The sequence below is a fragment of the Halichoerus grypus genome, chromosome 8 (assembly GCF_964656455.1).
Source record: "Halichoerus grypus chromosome 8, mHalGry1.hap1.1, whole genome shotgun sequence".
Lineage (NCBI taxonomy): Eukaryota > Metazoa > Chordata > Mammalia > Carnivora > Phocidae > Halichoerus > Halichoerus grypus.
In genome coordinates this window covers 48,574,457-48,589,660 of record NC_135719.1, presented here as the reverse complement: position 1 = coordinate 48,589,660, position 15,204 = coordinate 48,574,457, and the positions used below count along the sequence as shown (strand labels likewise).

General features: G+C 35.9%; 1 protein-coding gene across 7 annotated transcripts in view; it reads right to left on the bottom strand.

The window, feature by feature from the left end:
• DENND4A (DENN domain containing 4A) overlaps positions 1-15,204 on the bottom strand; it is a 145,819-nt gene that overhangs the window by 80,052 nt on the left and 50,563 nt on the right. For all 7 annotated transcript variants that reach the window (XM_078079181.1, XM_078079180.1, XM_078079182.1 and 4 more), the window contains 2 exons: positions 10,573-10,905; positions 3,467-3,716 (listed from right to left, as the gene is read on the bottom strand). In XM_078079181.1, the coding sequence (XP_077935307.1) occupies positions 3,467-3,716; positions 10,573-10,883 (561 nt within the window). In that variant the 5' untranslated portion in view covers positions 10,884-10,905. The remainder of the gene's footprint in view (positions 1-3,466; positions 3,717-10,572; positions 10,906-15,204) is intronic.

Genomic DNA, 15,204 nt, shown 5'->3' with positions numbered 1-15,204 from the left:
TCTGTTCACATTATGTTACATTCTTCTTTCTTCTTTTAGGAGAGAATAAATGCTCTCTGACAATACTGGGACCAATGTTTCAGGATAAGGAAAAACAGAAACTCGTATCTCTGGTTTCAGTTTCAATGCAGTAACTCTACCTTGAACACCTTGATTAACTAATAAAACCTAGAAATGGTTCTGATGACACTGTCAATTTACTTTGAATCAAAAACCAACACATCCACAAAATAAATAGAAAATTCACTAATGGGAAAATGGGAAGTACCTGTGAGCCTGCACAATCTTGCTAAAATACCAAACCAAATCTAAAATGATATTAAGCTGGACATCACATCATGGAAGTTCAAAAACCTTTCTTGCCATCACTCTCAGTACCACATAAGGCCTGTAAACTCTTGTTTGCTACCATGATCTTTTTTTTCCAGCATAATCTCTGCAACTATCACCTGTCATCACCAAGCCAAAATAATATGTAAGGATGGCATGAAAGGATGGGGCATTTTATATATGAATGGCTGTTGACAAAAAAATGGTCATCTAATTAGGTGTCGCATTGCTGCAGATAATTTGTTTAGGATACAAGTTAGATACTGTCAAATATCCATTTTTTGAACTACCTAGTTAAAAATTCTATTTTTTTTTTAAGATTTTATTTATTTATTTGAGAGAGAGCGAGAGCGAGTGCTCAAGTGGGGTGATGGGCAGAGAGAGAAGCAGACTCCCTGCTGAGCAGGGAGTCCAATGTGGGGCTCAATCCCAGGACTCTGGGATCATGACCTGAGCAGAAGGCAGACACTTAACCGACTGAGCCACCCAGGCGCCCCCCTATTTGAAGATTTTAAACAAATACTGCTACTACTTAAAGTTGCAGATTTTTCTTAAAGAAAATCTGGGATTGGAAGATGCTTACAGGTAACAAGCTAACACACATACAGTACTTTCATATGTGTACTGGAACACAGTTCTAAATTCATTTAATCATCATGATACCTTATGAGTTAGATGCTATTATCATCCTCATTTTACAATCGTAAAATTGATGCATAGAGAGACTAAGTCACTTGCCCAAGGTCACAGGTCACAGAGCCAGTAAGTGTCAGAATTAGGATTCATATCCAGATACTCTGGCTCCAGAGTCTGTACTCTGACCCACTGGGCTACACTGACCTTAACCACTACAACACAAATCTATTTTACTATCTTACTGAGGGAGTTCAAAACTTTTTCATGGTCTCAAAATCTGCACTGTATCCAGCCACATATCAATACACTTCAGTTCTTCCTCTTCTTGCTTTATCTAAACCTTCAGTGTTTCTCATGTTGCTAGCTTAACAGAAGAGAAAATAAATAATAATTTAAAAAATCAGCTTCCCATAAAAATTTAATAAATGAGATGTGTATAAAATCTTTTAAATCTTAGCAAAGTATTCATTTACATAGTTATAACAGGACAACGTACATGTCTGCTCTAGGATCTTTAAGAAATTAAGTTTGAAAATTTGTGATTAAAAATCCAACTATTGACAGTTATTTAAAAAAAAAACTAAAACCTTTATATTTTGTTGGTAGGATATAAATTGGTTAAACTTTTGGGGATAAAAATGTTAAAAGTAAAGCTTTGATCTACAAATTCCAGGATATAAAGAAATAATCTAGCAATTCGGTATAGTGTTTTGGAGTTTGGTTCTAGAGTTCTTAGTTTGGGTTTGAATCTTGGTTCAACTGCTTATTGAAGGTATGACCTTGGGCAAGTAACAGCCTTTTTAACTCTCAAATTTCCTTCTCTGTAAAATGGAGGTGGGGGGTTGGGGGGTAGGGTGGGAAACACCATTCAGGGTGGTTGTATTAACTGGGTTAATGGATATGAAATACTCAGAATAGCGTATAGCACATAAGAGCTCAATAAATGTAAATTATTCTATAGAAAATTTAACTGTGACTATGTTCATAACAGTTTCGCTTATAATATAAAAAATTATATCTAAATGTCTTACAATAAAAGTTGGAATAAATAAATTGTGGCAACATCCATTTAATTCAGTAGTATTCAGTCATTCGATACTGTTGTTATATATTAGAAGATGCTCAACCTCCACAATAATAAACAGGACCAGGGTTGTGGCAATGGAGAGGGTGAGTAGTGGTCAAGTTTAAGATATATTTTGAAATTAGAGTCAACAGAATTTACAAAAGAAAAGGAGAAGAGAAAGGTGAAGGATTACTGCAAGGTTTTTAGTCTGAGTAACTAGAAGAGTGGAATTTCCATTTGCTAGATGAGCAGGACTATGGGCTAAACAGGTTGGGAGAGGCACACAAGGAGTTGAGCTTTAGACATGTTAAATTTTGAGATGATTTATTCGATAAGATGTCCAAGAAGCGATGAATTACAGAGGTCCAAGCTAGACACACAAATTTAGAAGCCAACCACAGATAACCTGTATTTAAATGATTAAATCATCAAGGGATTGAGTTTAGATGATAAAGATAAATGGTCTGAGGACCGAGCCCTGGGGCACTGCATTGTGTAGTGGTTAGGGATTAGCAAAGGCAGAAGGGGAATGGGGTAACGTAGGAGGAAAAAGTAAGAGAATACATCTTATCTTCCCGCCATGGTTTCAAGAAGGAAGAAGTGATAGTTGTGTCAAAACCTACTGACAATTTACAAATTAAAACCACTGGATCCAACAAGAACAATCGTGGTGGCATGATAGAGACAAAAGCCTAACTAGAGAGTCAAAATGAGGAAGAGGACAGAATATAGTCCCCTCTTCTGAGATGTTTTATTGTAAAGGAGAGCAATGAAATGAGGTAAAGAATGGACGTAGACATAGGGGTCAAGAAGTTTTGTAAAGATGGGCAATATTGCAACATGCTTTGCATGCTGGAGGAAATAATCCGATAGAGAAAGACTGATGGTTCCCAAAAAAGTAGGAAGAATTGCTGAAGCCATGTCCTCAAATAGGTAAGTATACAGCATCTAGTGCACAAGTAAAAGGGATTACCCTTGGCTAGTGTGTTACTTTTCCAGTAAGGAAAAAAATATGCTTTTAATTAAAAAGCAAGCAAGCAAGCAAACTTTTTGTACAGCTCCTTTTGAAAGTACAATTGAAAGTACAACTAAAGTACTTTCCCAAAAATAAAATATCCAACATCTTTAAAAACATATTTTTAGGGGGCGCCTGGCTGGCGCAGTCGGTTAAGCATCTGCCTTCGGCTCAGGTCATGATCTCAGGGTCCTGGGATCAAGCCCTGCGTCTGGCTCCTTGCTCAGTGGGGAGTCTCCTTCTCCCTCTCCCTCTGCCCCGCCCCCCCTCCCATGCTCTCTCTCAAATAAATAAAATATGAAAAAAACCCCGACAACATATTTTTTAATTCAGTTATTATGTTACACTGTTTTTCAGAGATTTTAAATTATGCTCTTCTCATCAGTGGCTAATTTTATCAGTACAAAAGAGTCACTTACCATACTGTTATTGAGATTCTTGTCGACTTTGCAAAATGTGTGTGGTGGACTTTCTCCTTTACTGGGTACAATAATACATATGTCTGTGACAGCCAATGTATTCTGAGTCATGTTTTCAGAGGCTCTTCGGAAAGTGATATAAATTTTTTGTGATGAGGTACTACCACTAATATTTGCAGGGCGTCCGTAGGGAGTACTCTGAATAATTTCACATCCCTGTTTCAATCTTTCTTTCCAGTCATACAAAACCCTAAAAGAAAAATACATAAATAACTACACAAATGCAAAACATCTTCAAACAGGATAGGTAATACTGTCAGGTATCATAAATTGATCCTTAAATATAGCAGATATTCCAATCTTACTGCAAGTTTGAATTGCACAGTCCCATATAAAACTAAAGGAGAGTGGCTTCCCCACCAAAAACTAAAATAATGTAAGGAAAATTCAGATTATCTTTTGTGTTTGTTGGCATAAACCACATACTGGCAACGAGTAAGTGCAGAGGCACTTGCTTTAGCATTCCATTTAATAGATTCATTTATTTATTTTTGTCTCTAAAACCAAGCATCTTCTTTAGAAAAAGCAATTTTATAATTTAGCCAAAGTTAAAATTTTACAAAAGCCTCCTTGCCAAATATTATAGAACCTGCCTGCACACTTTTACCTCCAATGCTCTCTCAAATTTAAGAGACAGCTATAGGTTTTCAAAAGAGAAAATAACCTCAAATCCATCTGTAAGCAAAAGGATGGGTGAAAGACACAGGCTTTTTTTTCTTCTTCTTTTTCTTTATTGTGGTAAAATGGTAGGCTTTTATTAATGGTCAGTCCAGCCACCCATTCACTAAATCCTCTAAGAAGTACATTCACATACAAGGAAAACATCATACTGGAATAATATTAGTCTATTCCCTCAGAGAATTCACTGATTTGTATTTTACTGCTAACTCCCTGGCATGAGGAAAAAAAAAAAACTTTAAAGCTCTACTATATTAAGTATGTTTCTGCATTTGCTATAAAAATTGTTATAACAGGCAATATCCTCAATATCAGTATTTCCTTTTATAAAATCCCATTATTCAAATAAAATTAAGTGCCAAAAATTGGTCAAATTATTTTTTCTAATATAATTTTTAATTTCCCTTTTTGTCATGGCTGTCAGCAAACTTAAATTTTTCTTTCAACATTTTATTTTGAAAATTTAGGGCTAAATTTTATGCTTGATCATAGCAACTATATTTATCCTAATGTTAACTTAAATGCTTACTCCTCCTCCTCTTTTTGATCTTGCTTTCGGTTTTTTTTTTTTTTTAATCTTTAAAAAAAGGCATTGTAACAGACAGAAGTTAGACACATCTCAATTCAAATTTCTACTACCTGTTACTAGCTGTATTCTCTTAGGCAAATATTTAATCTCTCTGAGCCTTGTACTAATCAGCTATAACATTTAAAAATCTAGGGGTGCCTGGGTAGCTCAGCCGGTTAAGCGTCCTCAGGTCATGATTGCAGGGTCCTGGGATCAAGCCCCATGTCAGGCTCCCTACTCAGCAGGGAGTCTGCTTCCCCCCTCTCCCTCCACCCCTTCTCCTGCTTGTGCTCTCTCGTGTGCTCTCTCTCTGTCAAATAAATAAATAAAATCTTAAAAACAAATTTAAAAATCTAACCCACAGGATCTTGAGAGAATTAGATGAGAGTATAAATAAGGCCTCCAAAATAGTGCCTGGAAAACAGACACTCAATTGAAAACAAGAAAACAAAAATACAACACAAAACAACAACAAACCACCATTTATTACCTTGAATTTCTTAAAGATATGGAATATAAATACATTTGAAACATAAGATACCTGTTTTCTTTAATCAGGTATTATGCTGTTACATATATTACTTGTGTTATTATTTTTTATTTTTATATTGTTAGGAACTTTTCTTGTCTAACTAAACTAAGCTTTTCAAAGGCTCTTAAAAATGTTGCCCTATCCTCCACAATGACAGAAAAGCAGGATATTTATAAGAGTGGTGAATTTATTTATTCCAGTTTAAGCCCTTAACTATTGGAGAATCCTTCCTATACTTGGAAAATTCCTCATCTCTAAATTAGGAAATTCCAACATCCTAACAAAAATCTGCAACATTCCCTTCATTTCATCCACAATCTACAATTCTGAGGATGATCAGTGGTCACAGGAGCAAATTACCTAATCTTTTGAAAAGAAGATCTATAAGAGACACTTAACTATAGACGACAAACTAAGGATTGCTGGAGGGTAGGTGAGCACGGGATGGGCAAGGCGGATGATGGGTATTAAGGAGGGCACTTGTTGGGATGAGCACTGGGTGTTATATATAAGTGATGAATCATTAAATTCTACTCCTGAAACCAATATTACACTACAGTCAACTAACTAGAATTTAAATAAAAACTTGAGGGTTGCCTGGGGGGCTCAGTCGGTTAAGCATCCAACTCTTGACTTTGGCTCAGGTCATGATCTCAGGGTCCTGGGTTCAAGCCCCATGTCAGGCTCCCCATTCAGGGGGGAGTCTGCTTGTCTCCTCTCTCTGCTCTCTCTCTCTGTGTCTCTCTCTTTCAAATAAATAAATAAATCTTTAATAAAGAAATAAAAACTTGAAACAAACAAACAAAAGACCTAACAGCTGGCTTATTCTCCCAAGCCATTTACTAAATACATTAAGCTTTATAAGAAGCAGTATAAGAGGGCGCCTGGGTGGCTCAGTCATTAAGTGTCTGCCTTCGGCTCAGGTCATGATCCCAGGATCCTGGGATCGAGTCCCGCATTGGGGTCCTTGCTCAGTGGGGAGCCTACTTCTCCTTCTGCCTGCCGCTCTCCCTGCTTGTGCTCTCTCTCTCTGACAAGTAAATAAATAAAAATCTAAAAAAAAAAAAAAAGAAGTAATATAGTAGCTGTTCCGAAACCAACTTAAAATTACTAGAATTCCTTCATGAAGAGAATAAAAATTGATTTTTGATACCAAACATTAGATGATAGAATTTTTAAAGTAAAAGAGATTTGAGGAACTTTTCCAATTCATTCTATCTCCCCTCAGGCATTAGTAAACATGACTGTCCACTTTCAGACTTAATATAATAGGAGATGGAAATTTAAAGCCCCTTCTGGTGACATCAGTAGGGATATTGATATCTTCTTTATTTTTAACTCAAACATTCCAAGTTAAGTGCATGCTCTTTTGCAACTGAGCAATGAAAACAAGAAGACTAATCTTTATTTCTTATAAACTCTTTATCTATTTTGAAGACATTAATATTAGAGCTACTTGTAGCTTTCCTTAGGCCTTCTTCTTTGTTTTTCAGTGGGAATCTTATTTTTCTACCTTTAAAATATTGTTCTTTTGCTCCATATATATATATATTTACATCTATATATTCTCCTTTTACATATATAATATATATTATATAATGTATATATAATGTCAATTTCTGCAAAGATTGGGGTTCTTTTTAAAAGATGAATATATATTTTATATATATGTAAGAGAGAAATATATGAATGTAAAGATACATATATGTATCTTTACATAGGAGAAATATATAAATGTAAAGATAAATACATATACATATATATATTCATATTAAAAAGACCCCCGATCTTTGCAAAAATTGACAAGCTGAGTATCCAAAATCTATAAAGAACTTATCAAACTCAACACCCAAAAAACAAATAATCCAGTCAAGAAATGGACAGAAGACATGAATAGACACTTTTCCAAAGAAGACATCCAGATGGCCAACAGACACATGAAAAGATGCTCAACATCACTCGGCATCAGAAAAACACAAATCAAAACCACAATGAGATAACCACCTCACACCAGTCAGAATGGCTAGAATTAACAAGTCAGGAAACAAGAGATGTTGGTAAGCTTATGGAGAAAGGGGAACCCTCTTATACTGCTGGTGGGAATGCAAGCTGGTACAGCCAGTCTGGAAAATGGTATGGAGGTTCCTCAAAAAGTTAAAAATAGAACTACCCTATGACCCAGCAATTGCACTACTAGGTTTTACCCAAAGGATACAAACATAGTGATCCGAAGGGGCACCTGCACCCCAATGTTTATAGCAGCAGTTTCCACAATAGCCAAAATATGGAAAGAGCCAGTTGTCTATTGACAGATGAATAGATAAAGAAGATGTGATACACACACACACACACACACACACACACACACACAAAATGGAATAATATTCAGCCATCAAAAAACTGAAATCTTACCATTTGCAATGATGTGGATAGAACTAGAGGGTATTATGCTAAGAGAAATAAGTCAATCAGAGAAAGACAATTATATGATTTCACTCATATGTGGAATTTAAGAAACAAAACAGAGGATCATACGGGAAGGGAGGGAAAAATAAAATAAGACGAAATCAGAGAGGGAGACAAACCATAAGAGACTCTTAACTATAGCTATGCAACAAACTGAGGGTTGCTGGAGGAGAGGTGGGTGGGAGGACGGGGTAACTGGGTGATGGGCATTAAGGAGGACACTTGATCTAATGAGCACTGGGTGTGACATGCAACTAATGAATCACTAAACTCTACCTCTGAAACTAATAATATACTATATGTTAATTGAATTTAAATTACAAAAAAAATCTGATAGGCAATCAAAAAAAATATTGACGAGCTGATCCTAAAATTTATACAGAAATTCAAGGGACCCAGACAGAATAGTCAAAATGATCGTCAAAATGATCAAAGCTGGAAGACTGACACTTCCAGTGTAAAAACTTACTACAAAACTATAGTAATCAAAACTGTGGGGACGCCTGGGTGGCTCAGTTGGTTAAGCATCTGCCTTAGGCTCAGGTCATGATCCCAGGGTCCTGGGATGGAGTCCCACATCAGGCTCCCTGCTCAGTGGGAAGCCTGCTTCTCCCTCTGGCTCTGCCTGCCGCTCCCTCTGCTTGTGCTCACTCTCTCTCTGACAAATAAATAAATAAAATCTTAAAAAAAAAAAATTAAAAAAAAAAACTGTGTAGTACTGGCACAAAGATAAGACATGTAGACAAATAAAACAGAATTCAGAGTCCAGAAATAAACCCATACATTTATGGCCTATTAATATTTGAAAATGGGGAAAGAATATTCTCCTCAACAGATGGTGCTAGGACAACTGGATATCCATAAGCAAAACAGTGAGGCTGGACCCCTTCCTCAACCATATACAAAAATGAATTCAAAATAGATCAAAGACCTAAATACAAAGGCTGAATCTATAAAACTCTTACACAAAAACTTAGGTGTAAATCCCCATGACCTTGGATTAGTAAAAGCCTTCTTAGATCTGATGCCAAAACACAAGCAACAAAAGAAAAAAATAGATCAGACTTCATCAAAATTAAAAACTTTTTAGCTTCGAAGGATACCATAAAGAAAGTGAAAAGACAACCCACAGAATGGGAGAAAACATTTGTGAATCATATATCTGATAAGGGACTTGCATCTAAAATATGTAAAGAACTATCAAAGTTCAACAATAAAAAGACAAGCCAATTAAAAAATGGGTAAAGGATTCTGTATAGACATTTCTCAAAAGATTTACAGATGGCCCACAAGTACATCAAAAGATGTTCAACATCATTAACCATCAAGTGAATGCAAATTAGGATCACAATGAGTTACCACTAGGAAAACTATAATCAAAATGACAATACAAAATGTTGGCTAGGATGTGGAGAAATTGGAACCTTCATACACTGCCGGCAGGAATGCAAAGTAGTGTGGCTACTTTGGAAGACAGTCTGGCAGTTCCTCAAAAGATTAAACACAGAGTTATCATATGACCCAGCAATTGTACTCCTAAGTATATATACAAGAGAATTGAAAACATATGTCCATAAAAAAAATTTATATATCATTATTTCCAGCAGTGTTATTCATAGTGGCCAAAAAGTGGAAACAACCTACATGTCCATCAAACTGATGAATCCATAAATAAATTGTGAAAATAAATAAATAAATAGGGGTACATCCATAAAATGGAATATTATTCAGCCATGTAAAGGAATAAAGTACTGACACATACTACAACATGAATAAACCTGGAAAACATAATGCTAAGTGAAAGAAGCCGGGTACAAAAAGTATTCTTTTTTTGCCTTAGAGTATGATTCTATTTATATAAAATGTCCAGAATAGGCAAATCCATAGAGACAGAAAATAGAATAAGCACTGCCTAGAGCTAAGGGGGTTAGGCAGAATTGGAAAGAAACTAAAATGAGTATGAGGTTTCTTTCTGGCATAATAAAAACGTTCTAAAATTTATTGTGGTTATGGTTGCACAACTCTATAAGGACACTAAAAACCACCAGATTGTACACTTTATTTATTTATTTATTTATTTAAAGATTTTATTTATTCATTTGAGACACAGAGAGAGAGAGAGAGAGAGAGAGAGCATGAGCAGGGAGAGAAGCAGAGGGAGAGGGAGAAGCAGGCTCCCCGCTGAGCAGGGAGCCCGATGCGGGGCTCGATCCCAGGACGCTGGGATCATGACCTGAGCTGAAGGCAGATGCTTAACCATCTGAGCCACCCAGGCGCCCCCAGATTGTACACTTTAAATAGGTGAACTGTATGGTATGTGAATTCTATCTCAACAAAGCTGTTATAGAAAAAAGGAGCCCTAAGTTCACTATAATATCCTAAGTAAAGGATTTTACCCCAAGATCCTTGTTTGATGCATACAGCCTTAAGCATCTATCTACAATGATATAAGACTGATGCTCAAAAGTCATCCTTTTCTAGCACTTAATTTTAAAATGATAAAAATTCTTGTGGTCAGGACAATACCCTAGTTTTCTGGTACTTTCCTGTAGAAGTTTTCAAAGTCTCTCCCCTTAACAGAAAGAAACTCTGACAAGAAGAAAGTGCTGGGCACCTGTAGGACAAAGGGATAATCAAATGGTATAAGGAACACAGAAAGAGAACACAGGATTCTAAACATGTGTCTATTTTTCTAAAGCTGACATGTATTTATTAATGAACAAATTGAACAGTGAACTTCAAAATCTATAAGGCATATTATTTTGATCAATAGCGACAATTAAAAAAAAAAAAACAACTTACCCTAGATCTGTAAGTGGAGGCTTATCTCTTCCTCTTCTGTAGCAAAGGTAAATCTGCGGGCCCACAAGACTTCCATTATTGAGATCAGCTGACAATCCAGTTGGGGTAACATCAATACATATATAATCCCGTGGCACTTCCTCCCCAAGAGATTTAATAATCACTGAAACATCTGTTATAGGTTCTTTTGGTTTAGCTACTTTATGACAGGCATCATTGAAGTGAATTTCTTCTTCAAGAGGCTTTGAAACATCAGTTAATCCTGCTACAACAAAGTAGTCAGCAACACGAGGCCCCTTATCTTCAATCATCTTCCATTACAGAAGGTTACATCTAAAAGAAAGTGAAAGACTAGTAGTATAATAAGTCAAATAAATAGATAAGTCAAATAAATAGAAGTGGTTTGTGCATAAATAAGAATGAAAAACTATAGAAAGAACACTACTTCTCTGATAAACAGTGCTATTACACATTTCATTTCAATATGTAAAATGTATGGCTTTTTTTTTAAATGGGAATATATTTAGCATCATTTTCTGAATATAAAAGTAATGCATGAATTTCAATTTTTTACAACATGGAAGCCTGGATTACCTAAGTACATGACAAAAACAACAACAAAACACATCCTTGTAAATGCACAGACTAACCTGTGAAAATGAAATTCCCAGGGTCCCAAAACACCGAGGCAACCAAAGACCAGAGTGCAGTGTATAAGCTGATAATGGGTTGGGGAAGTTTGCTGATTTCCTCAGTAATCAAGGGGTTTGTGTGTGGGTTTTTTTTTTAAGATTTTATTTATTTATTTGATAGAGCAAGAGAGCACAAGCAGGGGGAGGGGCAAAGGGAGAGGGAGAAGCAGGCTCCGCGCTGAGCAGGGAGCCGATGCGGGACTTGATCCCAGGACCCTGGGATCATGACCTGAGCTGAAGGCAGACGTTTCACAGACTGAGCCACCCAGGCGCCCTGGGGTTTGTGTTTTAAAAGGCATTACAGGGACAGGAGACAAGGCTTTGGGACCACATAAGAGGGAATTAGAACTGAGACATCTGTATAGAACCAAGAGCCTCAAAGGACTATAGCCCCAGTTAAAGAGCGGATTTTAAAAATCCATCCGCTGGTACAGGGAGATAATAGTTTGCCTCAATCTGGGCCCAGCTTTGGTGGGGTAAAAAGTCTCCCCTGTGAATGTATAACAACAGGCCTACTCATACTTGGATATGAAGTTTGACCTTAAGCCATCTGCATAGTCCCAAGAAGCTCCAAACAGGTATTAACAATAACTGTGTTCCCAGGCTAGTGATACCCTGAGGGAAGCAAATATAGAAGAGTTCTAGAAGGGAACACCCTCAACCCAGGTTCTCCACAGATAAAGCCCAGCTGAAGATGACCTCCTATAAAAACATACAAAGAAAAACCCACCCTGAGTGAGTCTCAGCAGATACAACAAACAGACGAACTTCAAATAACAAAAGTAGGGCAGAGATTAGAACAGTAATGCATGCTTATAACAAATTCAAAGAAAAAATACACAAAGTAGAATCCCATTATGTATCTGCAAACACTTTAATAGCAAAATCTCCTTCAGGTGTCATTTCAACCTTATTTGTTTAACGAGGAGAATACACCCTCCACAGTACTGTCATTGCTTATATAACAGTTATAGGAGAAAAGTTTAATATTAAAACAGATATTTTCCAACATGTCTCATTAAATTTATTTCCAATAAATGCAAAAAAGGACAACTTAGGTATATATACTACATGCCTTTTTTGAATATTTATAATAAAATATATAAAAATATGAAAGCCTCAGCAGTCCTTTGATAAAGGTACCTGTTAACTTTGCTTGTTAGCCCAGGATTTCCGAAGTCTATTTGAACAATGAACCCTATTTTCCCACTTAAAAACTAGAAAAAAAACCTCAAAACGAGCTTTAGAAAACGCCAGTTTAAAGTAAATAACCTTTGGGACGCCTAGGTGGCTCAGTCAGTTATGCGTCTGCCTTTGGCTCGGGTCATGATCCTGGGGTCCTGGGATGGAGTCCCGCATCGGGCTCCTTGCTCAGCAGGGAGCCTGCTTCCCCCTCTGCCTGCAGCTCCCCCTGCTTGTGCTTTCTCTCTCTCTAATAAATAAAAAAATCTTTAAAAAAAAATAAAGTAAATAAACTTTGTAGACTATAAAGTAACTGAGGGCAAACAAATTTTTATGGAGTATACTTGTTTATAATACAATTATCACCATTTTCATCATAATCCCAAAGTTATCGAATTTTCTTTATTGCTAACATAGTAAGTTTTCAGAATTCAAGCCACATTTTGTGCAATCTGTATCCATTGCTTAAATATACTCTAAATATTCCCACTGTTTGCTTAGAAAACAAACCTAAAGAAGGATCAAATGTTCCTACTTCTTTTATACGTATATGACTTCTTTTATATGTATATGACTCCAATTAGCAACTGCCTTACACATAAGATTCTGCACAAAATAAAGGCTTAAACTTTTCAGAAATGGCCCCTAGCCTGACAGTAAAGAGAAAGTAATAAGCTGCCTCTTGAGAAGACTGTTAAATAGTCGTCTCTCTCAGCTGACTACATGTAACAGGTAGGTACTCCACAAAAAATAAGTAGTTTCACCCTATCCATTTCTAAAAAGTAGGAGAACAAAAGCACCTTTTTTATTTATTTTATTTTTTAATATTTTTTTAAAGCACCTTTTTTTTTTAAAGATTTTATTTATTCATTCGAGACACAGAGCGAGAGCATGAGCAGGCGGAGAGGCAGAGGGAAAGGGAGAAGCAGGCTCCCCGCCGAGCCAGGAGCCGGAGGTGGGACTTGATCCCAGGACTCTGGGATCATGACCTGAGCTGAAGGCAGACACCCAACCATCTGAGCCACCCAGGCGCCCCTAAAGCACCTTTTTTAAAAGCACTTTTGTATTTAACTTTTTTTCTTCATTTCATTACATAGTCTTTGAAAATATTTCTTAATGGCTCCATAGTATTTTATTTTATGGAAATAACATTATTGATCTATTTCCTTATTGTTGATCATTTTTACTTCTACTTTGCTAATATTTTTAAATGCCATGATGAATAATCTTGAACATAAACCTATGGCTATTATTTCTTCAGAAAAAATTTATTAAAGTAGAATTGCTAAGTCAAAAGTTAACCAAGCTTCTACATATGTTTATTTGCTTTTATGTGTGCATGAATTTGAAGCTATAAGCTCTTGATAGATACAAATCTTAAAAATACCTTGGTAAAACACTTTCCTTTCATTATAATAAAGACATTTAAATATTCTCCTTTTTCCTAGACCCTAACTTCATGTTATTTAGATTTATTTATTTTTTAAGTAATAATTATTAAATAATTACAGCCAATGTGGGGCTTGAACTCACAACTCCCAGATCAAGAGTCGCATACTCTTCCAACTGAGCTAGTCAAGTGCCCCACTAACTTCATGTTATTTAAACTACAGCATATAGTCACTATCACATACTATGTAGTTTTACGTATTGCTATGCAGAAAGAAGGGAAAGAGAATGAGAACAGTACTATCATGAAAACATACATATATTTAATAAATTCTTTTGAAAGTTACTACCTTAGCCAGCTAGTTGGAAATAAACAGCTATTATACTAATAAGCAGATATTTGGGAGAAATTTGTATGAAAAATTCATTTTGTTACATCTTCCTGATTCACAGATTTTAATGATTTGATCTCATTCACAACTGACTACAGTAAACAACTAATAAAGGAGAACAAATTATTATTCCTCATCAATACATAGAAGAAAATAATCAATTTTAAAGTGGTGATAAAATCTTCTTACATTTATTGACAAAAAAAATAAATTACATATCACTCCAGTTCTCTTGCCTTGGTGTTGTTTTCCATTTACTCATTTCAGGGCGGAGAGTGGTTAGGAAGATAAACAAAATGTTTTAAGGCACTGCTGACCAAATATGCAATGCCAAGAACATAGTTGGCAACATTCCAGGTGACTTCTTGCAATATCTAAATGGCCTTTAATTCACTCAGAAAATACTGAAAATGCACCTCTACTTTTTATTTTAATTCAACTGTTTTTAAAGTAAGTTTGAGGTTTAGAAGCTAGGGGGGAGACATTGTTAAAAATTACAAGGCAAAGAAAATACTGAAAATCTTTACTATAGAAAAGAACAACAGTATTTTCTAACAATTCCATTTAGCCAAGAGACTTATACTGGAGTGTGAAAATTATAATCCTCGTGAGAAATACTACATGTATATTAAGACAAAATGCCTTGTGTTGGCAAGAACCACCAACGATTCCTTGGAAAGAGCATTTGAGGAAAGCATTCCTCGTCACACACAAAACTTGGACTTTTAGTGTAGTACATGAGAGCAAAAACCCCTAAACAATTAGGAGGTACATAGGTAAATTTCCTTTTTTTTTTTCTTTTTGGACGTAAATTTCTTTGACTTCATTTAAACTGGGGGCCGTACAAAACAAGCAGTCAATCCAACAGTTCTGTAAATAATCACAGTAATATAAAACCCTGACACAACTTTACTCAAGCTGGTGTAACGATAATACTGCATCATTAACCAACCACTGTTTTTTAATTCTTCTTTGTT